The sequence below is a fragment of the Alosa pseudoharengus genome, unplaced genomic scaffold (genome assembly GCF_046254945.1).
Source record: "Alosa pseudoharengus isolate Yale_2024_CS ecotype anadromous, Long Island Sound unplaced genomic scaffold, YU_APseudo_1.1 YU_APseudo_1.1_scf_8, whole genome shotgun sequence".
In the NCBI taxonomy this organism is placed as follows: domain Eukaryota; kingdom Metazoa; phylum Chordata; class Actinopteri; order Clupeiformes; family Clupeidae; genus Alosa; species Alosa pseudoharengus.
In genome coordinates, this window is record NW_027468870.1 from 29453361 (window position 1) to 29473399 (window position 20039).

Sequence of the window (20039 nt, forward strand, 5' to 3'; positions counted from 1 at the left end):
ATCCCACAGATACTTTGTTTACGCTTCTGTGTTCTATCATCGAACCCAAAGGTTTTCTTAAATGTAATTAATTTACATCTGCTGGGTACTACAGTACTATACACATATTTCGATTCTGTTTGCATCAGGTGCTGTGCCTTTCTTTCTGCAAGCTCAGAGGAAATCAGAAGTGCTTGATTTTCAACTCCTGCAGGGTACCTGAACAATAAAGTTTCTCAGGAGGAAAATTGCCCTTTTCTTTGGGGCTAATGGCCCTCAAATATCTTCCACAGCTATTGTGGGAGACTATGAAGAGGCTACATTACTTTTGAAGTAATGTAGCTATACTACTTTTGAAGAGGCTACATTATTTATTTTCGATTGGCAATGAAAGAAGAAGCCGGGCAAATTATCACAGATTGAACATTATTTTCTATTAAAAGATGGGTAGGGTTTCTCACCCATCATCAGAATTTAACACAGCTCTTTCACACAGTCACATAAGAATTGCTTATGCATAACCAGGAGTGATCAAAGCCTGAATTTACTTTAGCTAAAATCTTTATGGTGTTTTTTCATCCACCCTGTTGCTGAACTTTCAAATTACATTTTCATTAAAGTGATTGGCTTATTTAATTTCATTCTTTTTTACATTACGGTACTGTGCATTGTGATGAAAATGTCTAATGTGATTTTTGTCATGTTATTTTTATTTTAAAACAGTCACACAGTTGTTGAGTATACTCAAACCTCTAATATCATTTACTCAAACTAATTAAATCCTCACCAATTCAATCTGTTTCTACACAGAAATGTTCTATTTTGGGGAATAGAGAACTGTAATGTTGGTAGGCAAATATAAAAAAACAGACTGGCACTCAATAGCAGCCAATTAGCCCTTATTTCCATACCAAATTAAAAATGTGTTGAGTTGTAAATGGCAGATATCATCGGAGAGGCTAGAAATTGTTCATTTGAGGTGCCAGAAAGGCATTGTTTAATTTAAAAATGTGGAAAAGGGTGAATGCAAAAAGGAGAGAAATGAGAAACAGATAGTAGACTGTAAGAAGGTTATATTAATCCAGAAAAAGGGCTAGTCTCCACAGAAGTATAATTTGTTCCTCACATAGAGGGTTCAGAATGACACTGTGTAAATTGGTGTAATAGAGTAGACGATCCATGTAGGGCTCTGGTGGAGTAAGATGCTACATCAGAAAGGATAGAGGCTCACTTCACAGGGAGCAACCATAAGGCAGATGATAAACACAAACTGTCACTTGAAGTCACTTCAGGAAAAAGCAATCTGCTAAATGAATAAGAAGTACATGCCAATATTGTAATGTCCAGCCTGTCTCCCCAACATCCCCAGTAAATAAGGGACATGGAGAGTGTGGCCTGGTGAATAGCAGACACATAATCAGGAGTAATGAGCAGAGGCAGGAGTTCATTTGAGACGAATCAGTGCAAGACACGGCAGCCATCCCACCGATGTTCCACTGGATTAGAGAGGGACAGGGGAGGCAGGAGCCACAGAGACACTCAGAGAGAGAGAGAGAGAGAGAGAGAGAGAGAGAGAGAGAGAGAGAGAGAGAGAGAGAGAGAGAGAGAGAGAGAGAGATAGGAGCAGGCAGGTAGTGAGAAAGATAGGAACAGAGAGCGAAAGAGCAAGTGAGAGAGACAGGGAGAAACTGAGAAAGGAAGAAGCAGATAGAGCAATAGAGAATGAGGGAGACAAACAATGGCAAGGAGCGAGGTTAGCGACTTGTCACAATGGCGCCAAGAAAACGACCTCACTCTCAGCGTCACCAAGACCAAAGAGCTGACTGTCCACTGGAGAAAAGGAGAGAAGCTGGACCCCATCACCACTCAACTGTAAAAAGTCAGTAAAAAGTTCAGTAGTATCACCATCACCTCCTCTGGGATGTGCAGGGCACACTCACCATGTGGTGAAAAAAGCACAATAACGCCTCTTCCACCTTGGCATCAGGACCAAGACCCTACGTGCTTTCTACAGGAGCACAGCAGAGAGCATCCTGACTGGTGGCACATCTGCATGGTTTGGAAGCTGTACTGCCAACAACCCAAAAGCAATGAGAAAGAGTCGGGCGGACAGCCCAGGGCATCAGCAGATGTGAGCTCCTCTCCATCCAGGACTGGTACATGAGATGATGATTATAATTAAAGACCCCAGCCACCACAGCATGTTTCAGCTTCTTCAGTCTGGTAGGCAGTGTCGCAGTCTCAAGGCCCAGAATTGCAGGCTTAATAACAGCAACCAGACTGTTGACCCCCCCCCCCCCCCCACACACACACACACACACACAGATATTAAGATAAATCTGTTACAATATCAGCACAACACTCACAACACAACATTAGCACTTACATACATTACTCTTATCATTTATTACAGTATTTATTACTGCAAAAGGAGCTGAAACTTTGGATTTTTCTTCTACACGTATAATGAGGTGTAAGAATAAATTAATCTTGAATCATGCAAGAGCAAAAGAGAGTGAGGGAGAGAGAGTGAAAAAGAGAAAGAGAGAGAGAGAGAGATGAAAGACACCGGATGATGGACCATGTACGTTCCTAAATGACCTCAATTACACAAAACAAAGGAGTCATACACAGTCATTTCCTTTCAGACATGCTAATAGAAACCCCAGGCAGGGGGAGACCAGTGTGGCCTGTGACTGAGTGAATTAAATGTACAAATGAAATATAATCAAATGACTCTTGCAGTTGTTGCAGGGCTTTTTCATCATCGGCATGTGGAAGTGTGGGAGACGTCTGACAGAAAGGTCTTTATCAGTGACATCCAGATGATCATGTGCCTCCAAATCAAATTGCTCAGCGTCTTCGGAGACCTAATGGGGCTACGCAGGCTGCAAATGACCCGAGTACGGTATCTCCAGAGCGGAGCAGAGGAGAGCGCTGATGACCCTAGTTATAGCCCGTCATATGACTCCATCAGTCAGGTGCTGCTATAGGGCCGAAACTGACACTCTTCTGAAGTGACGACTCAGAGCCCTAGCGAGCGGATGACTCCAGAATGGATCAGAACTGCGTGTCCCAGACTGTGTTGAGTGTTCAAAATGATCTCTTATCTCTCTTAACACTTAACTATGGTAGTTGTTAACTGTGCCAGTTTGGTGTATTACACAATAGCAGGAAATTACTGAACTAAACTAAAGTAAACAGTAGGAAATTACTGAACTAAACATAAATATGGTGAGTATAACCAATGTCCAAAGAAAGAAGAACATAAGTGTTTGTGTGTGTGTGTTTGTGTGTATGTGTGTGTGTGTGTGTGTGAGAGAGAGAGAGAGAGAGAGAGTTGTGACCAGTACATAGCAAGGTGTCATTGAACAGACCAACCCTGTAGCCTTGCTGGCCATCTGAAGAGCTCTGGAAGCACAGATCATTCCGAAGTGAAGTCATTAGCGATCTCTTTGAGCAGATGCTGCAAATTAAACTTGCAGATCAGCAGCTTGGTGGACCCCCGACAGCGACAGATCTCTCATGGTTTGTTACCAATCCAGAGTTTCTGAGCAGCCTCTAAAATCCAGATGCTAGCGATAGCATTGCAGCTCACTGTTGGCTAAGCAGCAGCTCGGTGGTAGTAGCAGATCTCTTACTGACTAGGCATACAGCATCAATCCTTAGTGATCTCTATGACCCAATGCTGGAGGTGTAGCTTGCACAACAGTTCAAAGACAAACAAACATAAAAATAGAACAGAAAATGACTAAAAAACTAAAAAGTTATATAGAATATTTACAATCATTGCTGTACAAAAATAGCAACCAACCATCAATGAACTGGTCTTAAGACATGGGACGAATGATTTTAACGTGTTATGAATTACAATGTAGACACACAGACACACACACTCTCTCTCTCTCTCTCTCTCTCTCTCTCTCTCTCTCTCTCTCTCTCTCTCTCTCTCTCTCTCTCTCTCTCTCTCTCTCTCTCTCTCTCTCTCTCTCTCTCTCTCTCTCTCTCTCTCTCTCTCTCTCTCTCTCTCTCTCAAAGAGTGGTTTAATTAACACCGTGGTGTGTATAATTGATTTGCTTTACTGATAGCAGTCCAATTATGGTTGTTTAAGTCATGTTACACAATAAGGCTCTCTTGATAAGCACAAGTGCTCCATTGTGCAGTGCAGTTCAAGTAAAGTGTGGTGAGACAGTGCCATACCAGAGCTACCTTTTGGCACCGCCGTGCTTCTTCGCCTTTCATACCATGCCTAGAATATGGCACGGTCTTATGCTGCCATGTTAATTAAAAAATCACAAAAAAAATCAAAATGCAGCCTGACCCAATTTTACAGGCATTCACAGGCATCCACATGGGCACACAAACAAACAAATATGCACAGAGAGGGAGAGACAGAAAGAAAGAGAGAGAGAGAGAGAGAGAGAGAGAGAGAGAGAAAGATTGCTTCCAATGGCCTCAATGGGAACTGTTATATTTTTAGGCACCTTTGTTTAATTTTCTGTATTTTTAATCAATTCCCAATGAACGATGTCTATTCCTAAATCAAATATTTTAGATTATATTCACTGCTAGCTGGAGAAGGCTGAATTTCCAGTAGACATAAAAAACTGTAGACCTACAGCAATATTAGAATTGTCAGTAGAAATATCATTTTTTCAGCATCGTACCCAACTCTTGTGTACAGATGCAACAGCAAACAAGAGTATCCTTCCTAGCTAACCATCAAGACCAAGAAATGATCAAAACCCTCAGATAACAATTTCCAAAGTGGTGATCAAAGACATCAGCTTGGTAGCCCGCACTCATGATTTGTGGATCACAAGCATGCCAGCCACACTTTCTTCCCACAGAACACATGTAAGAGGGCTGGGAAATCGCTGTCAGTGGACACACTGATCCCCAGGGAGCCAGATAACAAGAGCAGGCAGCCAGTGGAGATGGCTGTGGAGAGCCTGGTGCCGCGTGGGAATGATGTGGCAGAGAATGGAGGAAGAGAGACATCTGATGGAAGGAGCCAATGGACCCAAACCACCAAAGACAGATTGGTCACATGCTTTCCAAGATGAAGAGAACAGTGTGGATATAAGCACAATGCCACCAACTGACAGATCCCTGAGAGGGTGAACAGATTGATTCAAGAAACATTGTGTATTTTCACTTTGTCTTTGTTGTTTCTGCTGGATTGCCATATTTATTGTAAAGCCTAGTTCATTTTTTTTACCAAAAACAATTGTGCTGTCTTTAACACCGACTGCATCAGTAATGTTAACACACTTTTAAATAAAAATCCTATGAGTGAGAACCTACACTAAGGGAGTGGCTGGTTGGAACACCTAGTCATCCAGGCACTCTCTCAGGTCGTGCTTCCTCAGGTTCCCATTGTGTACATGCTTAAAGGAGCACAGGGCTAAACACTCTGCTTGGTGAGGTGAGGAGAGGAGAAGGGGCCCCCTCGTTACTTGCGCTCGGAAGGACAACAATACAGGCCTGCCTCCGCACAAAGGGTCGGCTTGGCAACCGCCTCACCATGAGCAAGGGAATTCCTGAAGGGAGCAAGGCTTTTTCAGGGGGCGGGGGGGATTTTGGGGTGCACAACAGAAAAGAAGCACCCCATCTTTCATTCCACTCACGTGCGGACGGCTATTAAAACCAAAGCAAGTGACCAGTTATGTCCAGAGTGTGTGTATGCACTACAACGGATACAAAGTCTGAGAAAAGAAGGACAAATGCTAACAAAACACAAAAAGTGCTAATCAGCAATATGACATTTGAACTATGCCATTTCAGTTTCATATCTCCACAGAAATCAATACATGAATGCAATAAAATGATGGCTCACAGCAGCAATAAGAGGTTATAAGACACAAGTGGGTTTACCATAGGGGTGTAACGGTACACAGAAGTCACGGTTCGGTTCATACCTCGGTTCGGACATCACGGTTCGGTACGAGTTCGGTACAGTGGAGGGAAAAGCAAAACAAAAATGCAGAAAGCATTTTTTTTTGTACATGTCTCAGGCTGTACCACCTAGTGTCATACAGTCTCTTCCCTGAGCTATCTGCAACAGCCTGAAGTGTGTAAGATGTAGGCTAAACAGTACAATAAGTACAATAAGTACCCAGACTCCATCTGTAACTTGTAAACAAAATAAGACAATCAGCTCTAAAACTGAAAATAGGCCTACAGCATCTCTTATTTCTGAAAGTGCAAATTACATAGAAAAATGATTTTTAAAAATCCACTTAAGCAAGACCTTCAACATCTGTGTTTAGTTGTATATGGAAGGGTCTACAATTTGCCTCAATATTTTTTTTATTGTGTGTAAAGTAATAATCTAGCCTAACTGTGAAAATATCACACTATTTTGCCTTTTTAAAAAAAACGAAATTGCTCCTTTCATTTCATAAACAGACTACAACTAGAAGTCACTTTGCCCTTTGACGTTAACTCACCGTAGCATGGTTTGTTTATTAGCCTGGTTAGCGTTGTCACTTTATTTTACTGTCTATGCACTTAACACTACCAGAACCTCATGTGAGAAGTTACAAGTTACCCCAACATAAAGGTAATTACCACGCGATTTACATAGCTTTCTGTCATTACGAAATCATTTAATTTAAGCCATAGGTTTTGGCCCTATTTGTATGTGTATCCAAAGGCTGCTGAAGCGCAGGGGAAGTTTTTTCCCCTCGTTTCAGTGATTGGTAGCCTACATCATCTGGGTGATGGCTTCGAATATGTGTAGCATTTTTTCCACTCACATACCCAACAACTGCTGAACAACGCCGACACACAGTTTCATCTTATCCACCACTCTTTCGTCTGTACTAACGTTACTGTAACTGAAGTTCTTAAACGTGCGATCTTAAAGAGACCAGCGGATCCTCTAACTCTTGTGGGTCTAACCTTAGTGCTGCTAATGACTGACGGACTCGACCGACGACCTGACAAAAAAAACATAGGCGCCAATCAGAGCTTCAGAGCTAAGGCGAGGCTACAGATTAGCGTTAGGTGTCGCTAAAGAACTCCCGTAACTCTCGCTACTTAACAGTAATTGCGCATGACATTAATTAATCCACACACGAGTTGTATGCATTTTTATACCGTGTATTCTCCGTGTAAATTCATGCACCGAACCGTGACGCCCGTACCGTTTCGGTTCAATACGAATACATGAACCGTTACACCCCTAGTTTACCATCTGCGCTTGACAGTGAGAAATGACCAAATAAGGGCTGTCTCTTAACAGAAAACAACAAACATCACAACAACATCCACCAGCAATAACAAGACGTGTGGTATTTGTGCTGCTATCACTTTAAAACAACTCCCTCCACCCTCCTTCGCAATGTGCCTCCCAGGTCTCGCATAAAATGTCCTTTCAGCTCCAAATCAAATTAATTGGCTGCATAAGTGAGTGATAATGGGCAGAAAAATGGAAAGGATGGAAGAAATAAAGGATGTGAGACAGCCCCGATTGGAAATCCAATAGTTCCAATGCCATGCATTTTCAAGTGTGCTCCTTCCCTCCCTCTCCCGCCCGCACGCTTGTTCGCCCACCCGCTCACTCGGCCGCCTGCCTCACGCCAGACTCATTTTACATGATCAATTATTTAAGAACAAAGAGGCGCCTCTAATGCAGCCGAGCCATTTAACCTCTGCATATTGAACATTTCATTTTTGAAATGATTGCGCAGGTGAATTTTAGACATTTTAGCATAATGAGGAGCTATGAAAATTTTAAGACGGGTAATGATTCACTCTGGGCCTCGCTAATCCGCACTGGTGGAGGTGGAGGGGGGGGGGGGGGTCGTAGGGCTGGTGAACGCAAAACCTGTTTATATGCTGTGGCCATAGCCGGCGAAATAACACACTTCATTGTTCACTTTAATTATTACAGACTGTTTGGCATCAGATGAAGCCATTGCAGCAGGAGTCCCCAGGCCTGTGCTGGTCTCAGCCCTGCTCCTGTGTCTCCGGCTTATCCACCATCATCATCAGTATGGCATGCAGAAGAGCAGGCTATTTATGTTCTCGCATCCATTTTCCTCCCTCCCCATTCGGAGGCATCATTATTTCATAAACTCCCTCACACACACGAACATTGGCTCCTGGCCCCTCCCCCCCTGAGCCTCCTGGTGTGGGATCTGATTGGCTGGGAGAACTCTGAAGGGGAATGTTGTCAGGTAGGGAAATGAGAGAGTGGGGGGAGGTGAGAGTGAGGTCAGTTGGCCATCGTATAGTCTGTGTGACGGTGAGTCATGATTGAACACTGGTCATTGCTGTTCATCATTACTGGTCTGTATGCTGTATGGCACTATCTCTCCACATGGTAGTGGGAGTGTGCTGGGACTCACAAGCATGTCTAATCTCAATGTTTCCATATTTCTCATTTATTTTATTCAGACCCTGTCTGTTATCATTGTGTAAATTCTGACCACTGCTGTTCCAGCCAACTCTACCTTTCTTTGTCTCCATTTCTCTCTCTCCCCCCTCTCTCTCTCTCTCTCTCTCTCTCTCTATCCCTCTTTCTTTCTTCCGGCCTCTTGCTCTAGGATTAGGACCATTCTTTGTTTGTTGAGTGGGAGCTTGCCTACATGCATTAGCAGGCTACACATTTCCCTTCCAAAAAGTTGGACCATTTCAAACCCCATTACAACATTTTCCAAAACATATCAGTGTCTTATTATAATGCAATATCCCCTGAAAAATAGCCCGAGCAGCAAGACTTATAATAAAGTAGTCCTTTGTGTACACACGAGTAGCTTGCCCAAATTTTGGTGTGCTTTCCTGCTTTTCATTTTTTTTCTCTCTCCTCCCTTTTTTGTAGGTTAATCGGCTTTCTGTCCACATCCACTTACAGTGCGAGTGGACCTGCTGTGACGCTGTCCTGAGTCTTCTGGGCTTAACACACAAACACCCCCCCACACACAATGCAGCGAAGGGGGGCGCGAGGTGAGACCGGCTTCAGCCTGCTTTTTCACAAACAGCTCTCTGGCCTCTAAAATATATTCACCGCCAGTTTGATGCATACAGAGGCAATGCAAGATAAATAAAAAAAATAGAGGAATGTTAGAACAATGATCCATGCTGAATTTCAATGAGAATAGACGGCAGAATAAAACCTTTTCCAGGAAGATCAGATGGCATCTGACAGATTAACTACCTCTAGGTACAATAAAGACTGCATTAAGAGTTATTTGCCGGCACACCATTGGTCTATTTTTTGAGTTCAAACGGGCCCTTGGGAGAAGAGCAGTGGCATGCCTTAGGAGACACTTGCCAAAGCCACCCCGGATAGACATCAACATACAATTAAAATAAAGGTGTGACTGGAACGAGAAGTGTGGAACGATAAAGACACATATGGTGTCTGAGGTCTCTTTTGGCTGCTGGGTTAATTTGCTTGCAATGATCTATACCAGGGGTGGGCAAGTCTGAGAAAAGCGGGCAGGATCCGGCCCGCCAAGCATTTTCATCGGGCCCGCCGAGCATTTCATTTGGTTATCAGGCTGCTTGAGCCAAAAAGTTTGCCCACCCCTGATCTATACAAACACATGATTATTCACACACCGACACACACACACACACACACACACACACAAAGACTAGAAGTGGGCCACCCGGAGCATAAACAGATGGTCAGAGGTCATGAGCTCCTCTTGGCTTAACTGGGTTTAAGTGCCATAAAGCAGACAGTAAGTTGGATGGAGCTGGTGGTCTCTGGCTCTACACTGGGTTAATGTCTCACATGACTACTGATGGTCACAGTTAAAAAAAACTCTTGATGGCTCAGAGTCTCAATATCTGCACTGCAGATCCAAAAGTCAGACATATTAGACATTTCTTTTTTAACTAGTAACTATGTAATCCAGATAGTTCTGGATCTCATGAAATCTAAGGATCTTATTTCTATTCCCACCTCTAAATCAGTGGCTATCGATGAGCCATCTTTTCCCATTAGGGCCCTAATAAAATTGGGCACAAACTAAACAGATTATTCATGAAGAGAAAACAGAGTTAATAAAAAAAAAACTGTCCACTGGCAACACATACTGTATGGCATGCCCATTCATATTGGCACTGACACGTTAGAAGTAGAAAATGTCTCGCCATAACTGACAGCAAGTGAGATTTCAGAAAACTTTGAGTGATTAAATCCTGGGAGCTTGGGTTGCTTGAGAGCTGTGCTTTGTGAGCCTGCAGTCTCTCTTCATCCACAGCCTCCACTCAAGACGACGGCAGCGAGTGAGACGACAGGCTGAAGAAAGAAGAAAGACACAAGCGAGGATGTGAACTAGTTCTGTCCGTTCCCATCTCTCGCCTCGTACTGGGTCTAGACTATCGCCGAGGTTCTTGCTTTAGTGCCGCTTCGAGTCACTAAAGGACACGGAAACAAAGTTCTAACAAAAACTATGCAGGTGAATAAGCAGTGCTTACATGAGAAATGATGTTGTCTACCTTCTAAATATGTAGCCTACTGTCCTCTCTGATCAAGTGATATTATATGATGCAAAATCATATAATACCTACCAAAAAAGCCTACAGTACATGTGTATAAAATGGAAACTGTAATGTAATAACAAAAACAATGCAGACATTATCGACCGCCTATAGTAAATGCCTACTGAGGGCGCAGTCTTTTCATTCTGTATGATTCGACTGTCTTACCCATAGATGCTATTTTCTGTACATAATGGATTTGTGATGTGTGTGGGGGGGTTGAGGCAGATGGCATTAGGAGGGGGGGGGGGGGGGGTAGTCATCTGAGGTCGGACTCCAACATGACATCGCATGAAGGACTAATCGCCCCACCACACTACCGCCATATCAGACATACACACACATACACACATGCAAACCTACACTACTCACACACACACACACACACACACACACACACATGCTAACGCACACGCACACACACACACACACACACAGAGAAAGAGAGAGAGAGAGGCAGGCCAACTGTGCAACTTGTGTCAACTCTAATGTATAAAAACTGCATAGAAATGTGAAGACATCATTTATAATCATATGATACTCAACTCATTTATGAACTGACACGTTGCCCTCAATTCCTGTCTACTATTTCTTCCCTCACAGAGACTGGGAGCTGAGAAGTGGCTGTGAGCTCTGGCCTGTGAGGATGTTACAGTAAATAAGTTCCTCAAATTAGCACTTCCCAACCCTCTCAGCCTTCCCCTGCACTCTGCACTCTGTGTTGATTCAGTGCAGCAGGTTTTATTAACATTTCAATGTTTGCCTTCTTCCTTTCTTTGGGAAATAGGCTACGGACTTTTGGTGGGGTTTTATCAGTATCTAATTAAAAATGAACTCCCCGGTGGTGTTTTGTGCAAATTGGTTATCAGTGCATGTGGTCTGTGGTCTCCCTCCACAGATCATCACAGGCTGCCCCCCCCCCCACCCACCCCAACAGCCTCTCTTCACCAAATATAAACCACAGGAGAGGTTTTCAGGAGAGTTTGGTCACTTGAAACTAGTTTCACAGTTGTTGGATAAGATTACACAATGGTACAATGTAGTGTACTATGGAAAATATTATCATAGCATAGCATATGTTAATTTCTGTTTGTCTCCAATTAAGTATCGAAAGTTGAATAGTTAATTGGAGAAACTATGCCATAAGGTGCATTAATAGTTGAAGTTCTACCATCTTGTCATGTGGTTTGGAGTAAACAAAGAGGGGGGGGGGGCTGAGAGGGTAAGACATGGGATACCTGTTGGGTGGGTGGCTTTATGACAATGGTACTTCACACATTGTCATGAGCATCATGTTCTTTCTCTGGTTAATTGCTAGCAGCATATGAAGGTGTCAATTTACACCTCATATAGCAGATGGCCCTTCCCTGACCTTACCCTGTAGACAACATGCTCAACAAACCAGCTCTCATAAGGCACTACTGTATAAAACAGTGTTTCTCAAAGTGTGGTCCGGGGACCACTGGTGGTCCGCAAGCTATCCTAAGTGGTCCGCGAGCAAACGTGGTAAAATCTAATATAGTTGAGTTGTTTGCAATATTGAACCAACTTGTATGTAAATCCAAACAGTTCTGGAACACTGTCCATGTAAACTATGCCAGTTTAAATTATATGAATCCTCTGACACAATAAGCAAAGTGCAAAGACAATAAGCAAGGTGGCTCAGTGAGTAGGCCTATTGTGTAGGCTAATATACTGTTGAAGTAGGTCTAATCTTTTTTTTTTTTTTCAGCTAAGTGGTCCGTCCGTTTCTTTTTTATTGGTTAAGTGGTCCTTCGTCTGAAAAAGTTTGAGAAACACTGGTATAAAAGACCATGTATACTGTGTGATATTTTATAATGCACTGCATTATTGTGGAAGGCAGCATTATTGTGTATAATAAACTATTTATCTAATCCAAAATGCCTTATATAGTATGGAAAAACAAGTCACTTTTCACCACATAAGGACCAGCTGTTATGTCTGTATAAAGCTACTTATACAGTAAGTGTTGTCAGGTAAGGACACAGAGTCGGCTGTAGATTTCCACCAGTAATTCCTACCCAGCCTAATACTGTCAAGCATCAACATTTAAACAAACAAAACACTCTTGAATAGAATAAATGAGAACATAGTGCACTGAGCACACAAAAGAGAGTAAAGAGAGAGAGAGAGAGAAGAAAGAGAGAGAGAGAGAGACGCAGAGCAAGAGAAAGAGCGAGGGCGAGCAACAATTGTGTAAATAATCCTTCATGAAGCTGCACCTGCAAGCTGTTATTGCGGGCCATGGGATTAAGTGATGTGCTTGCTATTCGTTCGTACTGTACGTACTCTCTCTTTCTCTCTCACACACACACAAACACACACACACACAAACAGCATTATTTTCCATTTCTCTTTTACTTACACTCATCCATACATACTATAGCCTATCCAGGTGACATCACGGACATGCAGTGAAAAGGTGACTGATTATAGATCCTAAAGGACTACTAATCAAAAAAGGAACAAATCAGGCGCACATCTGGCTCAGTTCTGGCAATCACAGAGCACATCTGTTTTAGACCCTTATTAGCCACGCCAGTGGCCATCTGCTACATGTACATAGGGACTGACTGAGAAAGTTGTCATATACCTGAATGGAACAGGTGTGCCCATACACTGTGTGAATTACTGAAGCCTGAAATGTTTTCATATGCAGCATTCATGAAATATATATATTCTACACAGACAACCATCTGCACCTGATTGCATCACCAACAAGCAAAATAACTGATTACCCACTTACTACATATTAATGTTAACTTAATTAGCTCATAGCAAAAAGATCTGATGCCACCTCTTTAATTAAGCTAAAGAAAAAGATTTAATTCAACCTTAATTGTCTTAATTATTCCAAGACCGTTTAAACAAAACAACACAAGCCAGCTGAGCAGAAGTCTACCACCGGAGACCTCAAATTGCAGTCGCTGATAGGGATCATCCCGACAGGTTTCCTTTTTCCCCCAGCAATCCTCTGCCGAGGGAAGCCGAGTCTTGTCTCCACGCCAACCACCTCCACCTCCACCTCCACCTCCATCTCCACCTACCTTTTTGTTTTAACTCTTGTCTTCACATCCCAGAGAACAAACGAGGCCCTTTGATCAGGGGAAATCCTTCCCCAGGTGCCAGCGAGGGAGCGAGCGACGGCGCTGACGAGGAGACGACTACCGCTCAAGTCCCCACAGAAGAAGAGGGGGGGTGGGGGGGGGGGGTTACAGATCTGCCTATAAGATTTGGCCCTGCAGGATTCGAATAGTTTGTATTTTCATGGCATTACTTTACATTATTTTATTTCATGACACATGCTTTCTAGATCTTCTTTCTCTGCCACTATGCTAAAAAGGGGCTAGGCTCATTAGTGTTTGAATGGTTGTAACAGCCAGGCCTTCCTGTCTTCCTGCAGTTTTTGCATGCACATGCACATGCACATGCACGCGCACGCGCCCGCCTGTTTGCTGGGCTGTGTATGCTGTGGACGTCCGTGAACATGGTGTTGCTGAGTCTGAATAAACAGATTCTCTTCACCAGCCACGCTGTGGCTCTTGCCAACTCCCATCGCTAAATCCAGCAAACTTGGGTTGAATTGAGAAATCCAGTTTCATCAGGAATTCACCACAAAAAAAAAATCTCTCTGAGACAGTTCCTCTCTAAGCTGGCATGAATACCCCACAGGTCTAGCCCCGAGGGTGCTACGGAGGTGACCAGGAGATGACTATCACCCAGTTCCTCCCAAGAAGAAGCCTGTTGCTAGTACTGACTCTGCATGGATCTTAGGGCTTGGCTTTGAGCTGGCCAATATTTGGCTGTGCTCACAAAGGAAGTCATTAGAGTCTGAGACACCTGCAGAGACCAGGAAGTGTTCAGACTGTCTGTGTGTCTGCCAGAATGTTTGTGTATTGTTACAGGGTGTTGAGCAGTCTGATGGACAGTGGGAAGAAGCTCTTGCTGTGCATACTGCAGTGGTGTTTTGCCAAAGGGGAAAAGGTTGAACAGTCCATAGTCAGATAGAATAGGAAAATAAGGATTCAAGGTTTGCATATGAATAATACCAGTCAGAAACATAGGCTAGCACAACACTGCACAGCCGTGCAAGCACACAGAGAGGAGCTGCATAGGCACCAGCACTGACTAGGCACTGCACTGTATATCTATAAGCCTCCAATCAGCAAGGAGTAGCCAGCTGCTCTGTCTGTGATGCTTTCGAGGAAGCCGGGCAAAGAGCCAAGGAAGACACATAACACTAGTCTTCCCATGGTGACGTGTTTCCAGACCACAACAGCCGAGACTGGATCCTTTTCTTTTTCTAATGCATAGTAGAAATCTACATGTTCATATATTGTAAAAGGCAAAGGATTTTGATCATTTAACAATAGTTTGATTTTAAAAAGATTTGAAATGACAATTAACACCAACAATATCCAGTATTAGAGTTGTGTGAAGCGGAAAGGGGCTGTTCGCCTAACCTGCTTTACATCCTTTAAGATGCTGCCCTCATGGGAAAAACCCAACTGAGGGTAAATGACTGACTTAATTTACACAACATGCCAACTTGATTTCACAAAAAAAAACCCAACTGTCTCTTCCTGAGAAAATGTTGTTTACAACCACCTCTCCTCCCACCCTCCTTGTTATGGTCAGCTTTCCCATAAAGTAACGCACACCCCCTATACGCCCTACGGCAGCCTTTCAAAATGCTTAAGCCTCAGTTTGTCCGCTGGGAGAAATTCCTCTCCAGGCAGCTGGCCAGGTATCTGACAGTTGAAGAAAGGCCTCAGAGCTGCCCGGGTAGCTCTCATTGATTTGCTTATCATCCCGCTATAGAAAAAGGGCCATATATCCAAATCCCTCACCCACTGAGCGACCAAAACAAAAATGTTTGGGTTATCCATGTTTGAGCGTCTTTACATCATCTAGCCTATGTGCAGGTTGATCCAGGGCTTTGCGTGTGAATGACACAAACCACAAATTGAAACATGAGCCAGCAGAATCAAAAGAGGCGCTGAAGCACTGGCTGTTCCCACCTACTCAATGCCCAAAAGCTTCCCAATCAGTAAGACATAGCTAGCCTGGCACTGCACCAAAATCCATTTTGCATTTTGCAAACAGATATCCATGTACCATGTAAAGTCTACTGTCTAAGGGACCCAAAGAGTCTTGTGTTGAGCAACAGAGGAGAGTGCACTGAAAGCCAGGCCAAAAGCGGAAACCACTCACGTCAGTGCCTCCCACGCGCTTAGGCTCTTTGTGACAAAGGCGACAACGAACGGCTCCATTAAACCCAATAAAAGCTCCTGTCTCTACAAGGAACACTGTAGCAGCAACAATGCATGAAGAGCTGTTTCCCATTCCAGTGCCTGGTGTACATAATTAGCCTCACTTATAGCAGTCCAGCTGCTGCCTCAAGAGAAGCAAAGCCCTCAAGAGAGCCTACTGGTTTGGCCAGAGGCAGGCTGCACTGTACAATTCCCATGGTACACTAACATACAATATGAAAACACATAACAAGATTTATTATTTGACTCTCTTATAAGTAAGGTCTGTTGTCATAAAAGTACTGGAAAGCCTTTTACAGTTTTTGATAGAAACCTCTGTGATTTCTTGCTTAGGATGTATTTGGATAATGGAACATTTTCAGAAAGGCATTCTGCTGTTGACAAAATCAATCAAATTGATGTTTCCCTAAGAAACTACTCTGGACTTATGATAAAAGTCACACAAATCAGACCCCCATTACCCTTGAACTTAAACATTTAAAACAAGTCTTCACACTGTTCCTCGAGGAGGGCATAAAAGAGTTTAAAGTGACCCTGCATGCTGGCACACTGGTGCATTTCAGCAATCCCTGCTTTTCTCAGAGTCGGCAAAGTAAAGTAGCCATCAGTACAACTAATAAAGTTCTGATGGCCCCTTTTCCCCACCACATATGCAATTAGGGCTTAAGTACACCCACCGTTACCCACCCCACCAAACTAATTCTGAGCAGGGCAGCAGTTCCACTCAATGTATTAGAGGGGCCAAGTCAGCCCTTTCAAAGCACTGCTGCTCTTAATTGACCTCTTTGAAGGCTGTTTATACAAAAGGCCTTTTTCAATGTTCAGATGTTGTTGTCCACCTGTTCTCTACGACTACGAGCATTGAGAATAGCCGGATGGCTGAAACGTCTACTCTTGCTCTATTAAAACCAGTTGCTCCTTTTTTGTAAGACTTTGTCATGTCTTTTTTTCAGAGTGTGAACCACTTACAGCTTCATCTTTACATTATCGGTTTTTACGCACCGGGAAACTATCATCTGAGCGCAACAATATTTCTCTGCCTTCTGACGTCCACCTGTTCTCAGACATTCTTACTGATGTCTCCTTCAACTGAGGAGACTAAAAATGGACCAGACATGGTACAGAAAGGTATTAACAATACCAACGCTTGTTTCCCAGGGAACACACACACTGTTTCCCTGCACCTGTGCTGAAAGCTGCTTTGGCTAAAACTCTATTCTATATGAGGACATAAACATTAAACTCAGCACCGTCCAACAACTACATGAAACCAAAGAGAGGACCGAAGACTACCTCCTCTATCAGTCGGAATTAGGCATGTATGGATAGAAATTGACATAATATAATTATTACATAAGACATAAACGCATTCCAGAGGCCCATGCTCAAGAGCTTGACAGTCTTGCAAATAAATGTGGTCACTTCCTTCGCTCATCAGTGCCACATGACTCTGGGGCCAAATCACAGGAGAACATCCAATCACTGAACGTCCTCAAACCAGGGTGTGAGAGATGGACACTGAGCCAGCAAAGCACTCCAGCAGCACCACGAGTAAGTACTGGTCAAGGAAAGAGCCATAAAGAGGTATGTAGAACAATCATCATACACACACAGAACTCTGAGGAAATAAGTCACAAAGAAATAGCGGGGGAAGGAGACCTTGAGATCCTTTGTTTTAGCACAAAACACAAAGTTTCTAAATGCTATGACTTTTTTCTGTGATTGATACAGCAGCCAAGCCAAAGTCTTTCAGCCTGTCAGAATAGCTGTCAAGGATAATAGGTGCAAATTCAGAAAACAATGTAGCCTACTGTAGAACTATGCATGTTGTTATATGAATGTGAAGAGAAAGAAAACATGATAAAAAGACACTAAGTATACAACAAAACAGAATTCACACAGGCCTATTATTTAGGGCCAGTGATAGTCACAAGAGTCCTCACTACAAAATACTAAATCATGAATAGAACTATATTGTAGATACTGTATATTGCACATATATTTCATTATGCCTTGGTTCAATGAGAAATATGTCTACCACAAAAAAAAATTTCAATGTGTACAATTTAAAGCCATATGTGCAATTACTAATGACATTTAGCCATATACCATACAATAGGCTACGTCTATCCTCAGCAGAATAAGGTTGTATGTTTGCTGTCTAAACATTTCCGGTTTGCAAGTGTCATGTTTACAGAGGTGACCGGTCTATGCATGCACACACCTCATTGCACGTGTGTGTGTGTGTGTGTGTGTGTGTGTGTGTGTGTGTGTGTACAAGTGCGTGCTTGTGAGACACAGAGCGCATGGGCGGAGGGAGGGAAGTGACAATAAGGTGACGTTGGCACTTGCTGACACTTCTTCGAGTGCCCTGTATTTCTTTGTTTTTATATGCTTGCTTGTCTGTCTACTGCAATGTGTGCTGAAGTGTAGCCTGCAACCAAAAATAAGTCACTCAAGTTGTCGCATTTTGCTTGTTGCCCCAGGGTAAACGCGGGCGGTGGCTCTTCCGAAGCACTTCACGGATGAAGCCTGCGGAGAACGCTAAAAGGCAACAAGACAAAACGCAATTAAGACGTCCACCCGCGTATATGACACCTGTTGAAATGTTGTCACATAACCTGACTCCGCGACCTTGATGATCCAATTTACTGTAGGCTACCAGATCCTGGTGCGCGTCTTTGGCACTGATGTTTAAAACGTCGGCATTAAGATCGACAAACAGAAGTGTAGCCTACAGATCATATTACCACGGTTAACTGCCTTCGATTTCACTTAACGCATTTTTTTCATGATGAAAACAACCTACCGAGTAGACTACGTATGTATATAGCACATGCATGTTGTGAGGGGAGCCGAAGTACATTCAAGAACCATCCCATGAAACACTGATGCTACCACGACACCAAGATGCAGACCGCTGCAAATACTCGGTCAACACAACCTACCCAACCAAGTTTCATACACAGGCTAGCAAATGTTTAATTCTGCGTAGGCTACGATTTACGATAGGCATCTAACACATATTATAAAAAGCAAAAAATACAGCCAATACTGCAAAATAAAACCAATAATGATGACTAGTCCAATTTAATTTCTGGCAACAAGTTTCTATGTTTCTTTTCAAGACACACTACAAAACATATAGCCTAATGGTTAAAGTAGCCTGATTCTATTAAAATCAGCAGGCTATTATTAAAGACAGCGTAAACTGGTCACCTTATGCTTCGTTTAAGACCTAGGCTGATTATTAAAACGAGCAGTAGCCTATATGAACCTCGTTACGAGGTTTTCCCAAGCGTTTTCCCAGTCCGCCAAACGGCGCGTTTATCTGATCATCATCTTAATTCTCATTTCCCCGTTTTATACAAAGAGCTACGCAAATAGAGGCAGTGTAAACACCCAACAATCTTGCTACAACCGCAAAACTTCGGAGTTCATATCAAGTGTGGCCTGGCTGCAAATTGATTCTCATCACGATCGCTGAAAGTCCCTCGGCACAATTATGGAAATGCCGTAATCGTCATTCCAGTACATTATTCGCATTCATAGCAGTGCGTGACCGCGAGACCAATCGCTTTTCCTACTTCTTTAATGACATTTCAAATACTTCCCGCAAGTTAAAGCATTAGGAAAGTATTCTCAAAGCTAACTATTCAAGTGCACACATGATTGTGTGAGGCTTACCTTTGAGGGCGATCCCGAAGATGCTGTAGAGGGTGAGGAACATGTGCTGTTTCAAGATCATATTGTCTCACTTCTATCCAACAGCTGCACTACAATAACCAGCACACTTTCTTCCCTCTTTCTGTCTGCGCTCGCTGAACGGGTTATCCAGGTGCAGTCAGCTCGGGCTCCTGTTAGGAGATGTCTTCAGCGGCAGTCCCACCGCTTTTTTCGAAATCCACTCGTCGAACAAGAGACACGAGAGAGCTCGCTTTACGGCCAAGGAGAGATGCTCACTCCGCGCACACACAGCTGAAAAGTACGGCTCTCGCTTCCAGCGCCCCATGGGAGCATGAGCTGGCAGAGTCCCGCCCACGCGTTTGACTGATGAGCAGTTAAACCAATAGCGTCTGTTTACAGTTTTTCAACAGAACCTGAGTACTCATGAGACTGCTGCGCTTTGGCACAAGTCTACCACGCGCCACATGTGTTGTTCCTGAACGATGGTCCAGGTACTCCGGCATACAAATGAGCAGTGTGTCAGTTGTTTATGTAGAAAGGATCGAACATATTCACATGCTGCGTACGCTATCGGA

The 20039-nt window shown here is 43.3% G+C and overlaps 1 protein-coding gene across 2 annotated transcripts in view; it reads right to left on the bottom strand.

Annotated features, from left to right (window-relative positions):
- The window catches only part of cadm2a (cell adhesion molecule 2a), a 225372-nt gene extending 205597 nt beyond the window's left edge, over nt 1–19775 (bottom strand). For both annotated transcript variants that reach the window (XM_076274195.1, XM_076274194.1), the window contains exon 1: nt 19465–19775. In XM_076274195.1, the coding sequence (XP_076130310.1) occupies nt 19465–19525 (61 nt within the window). In that variant the 5' untranslated portion in view covers nt 19526–19775. The remainder of the gene's footprint in view (nt 1–19464) is intronic.
- Nucleotides 19776–20039: the final 264 nt, after the last annotated feature.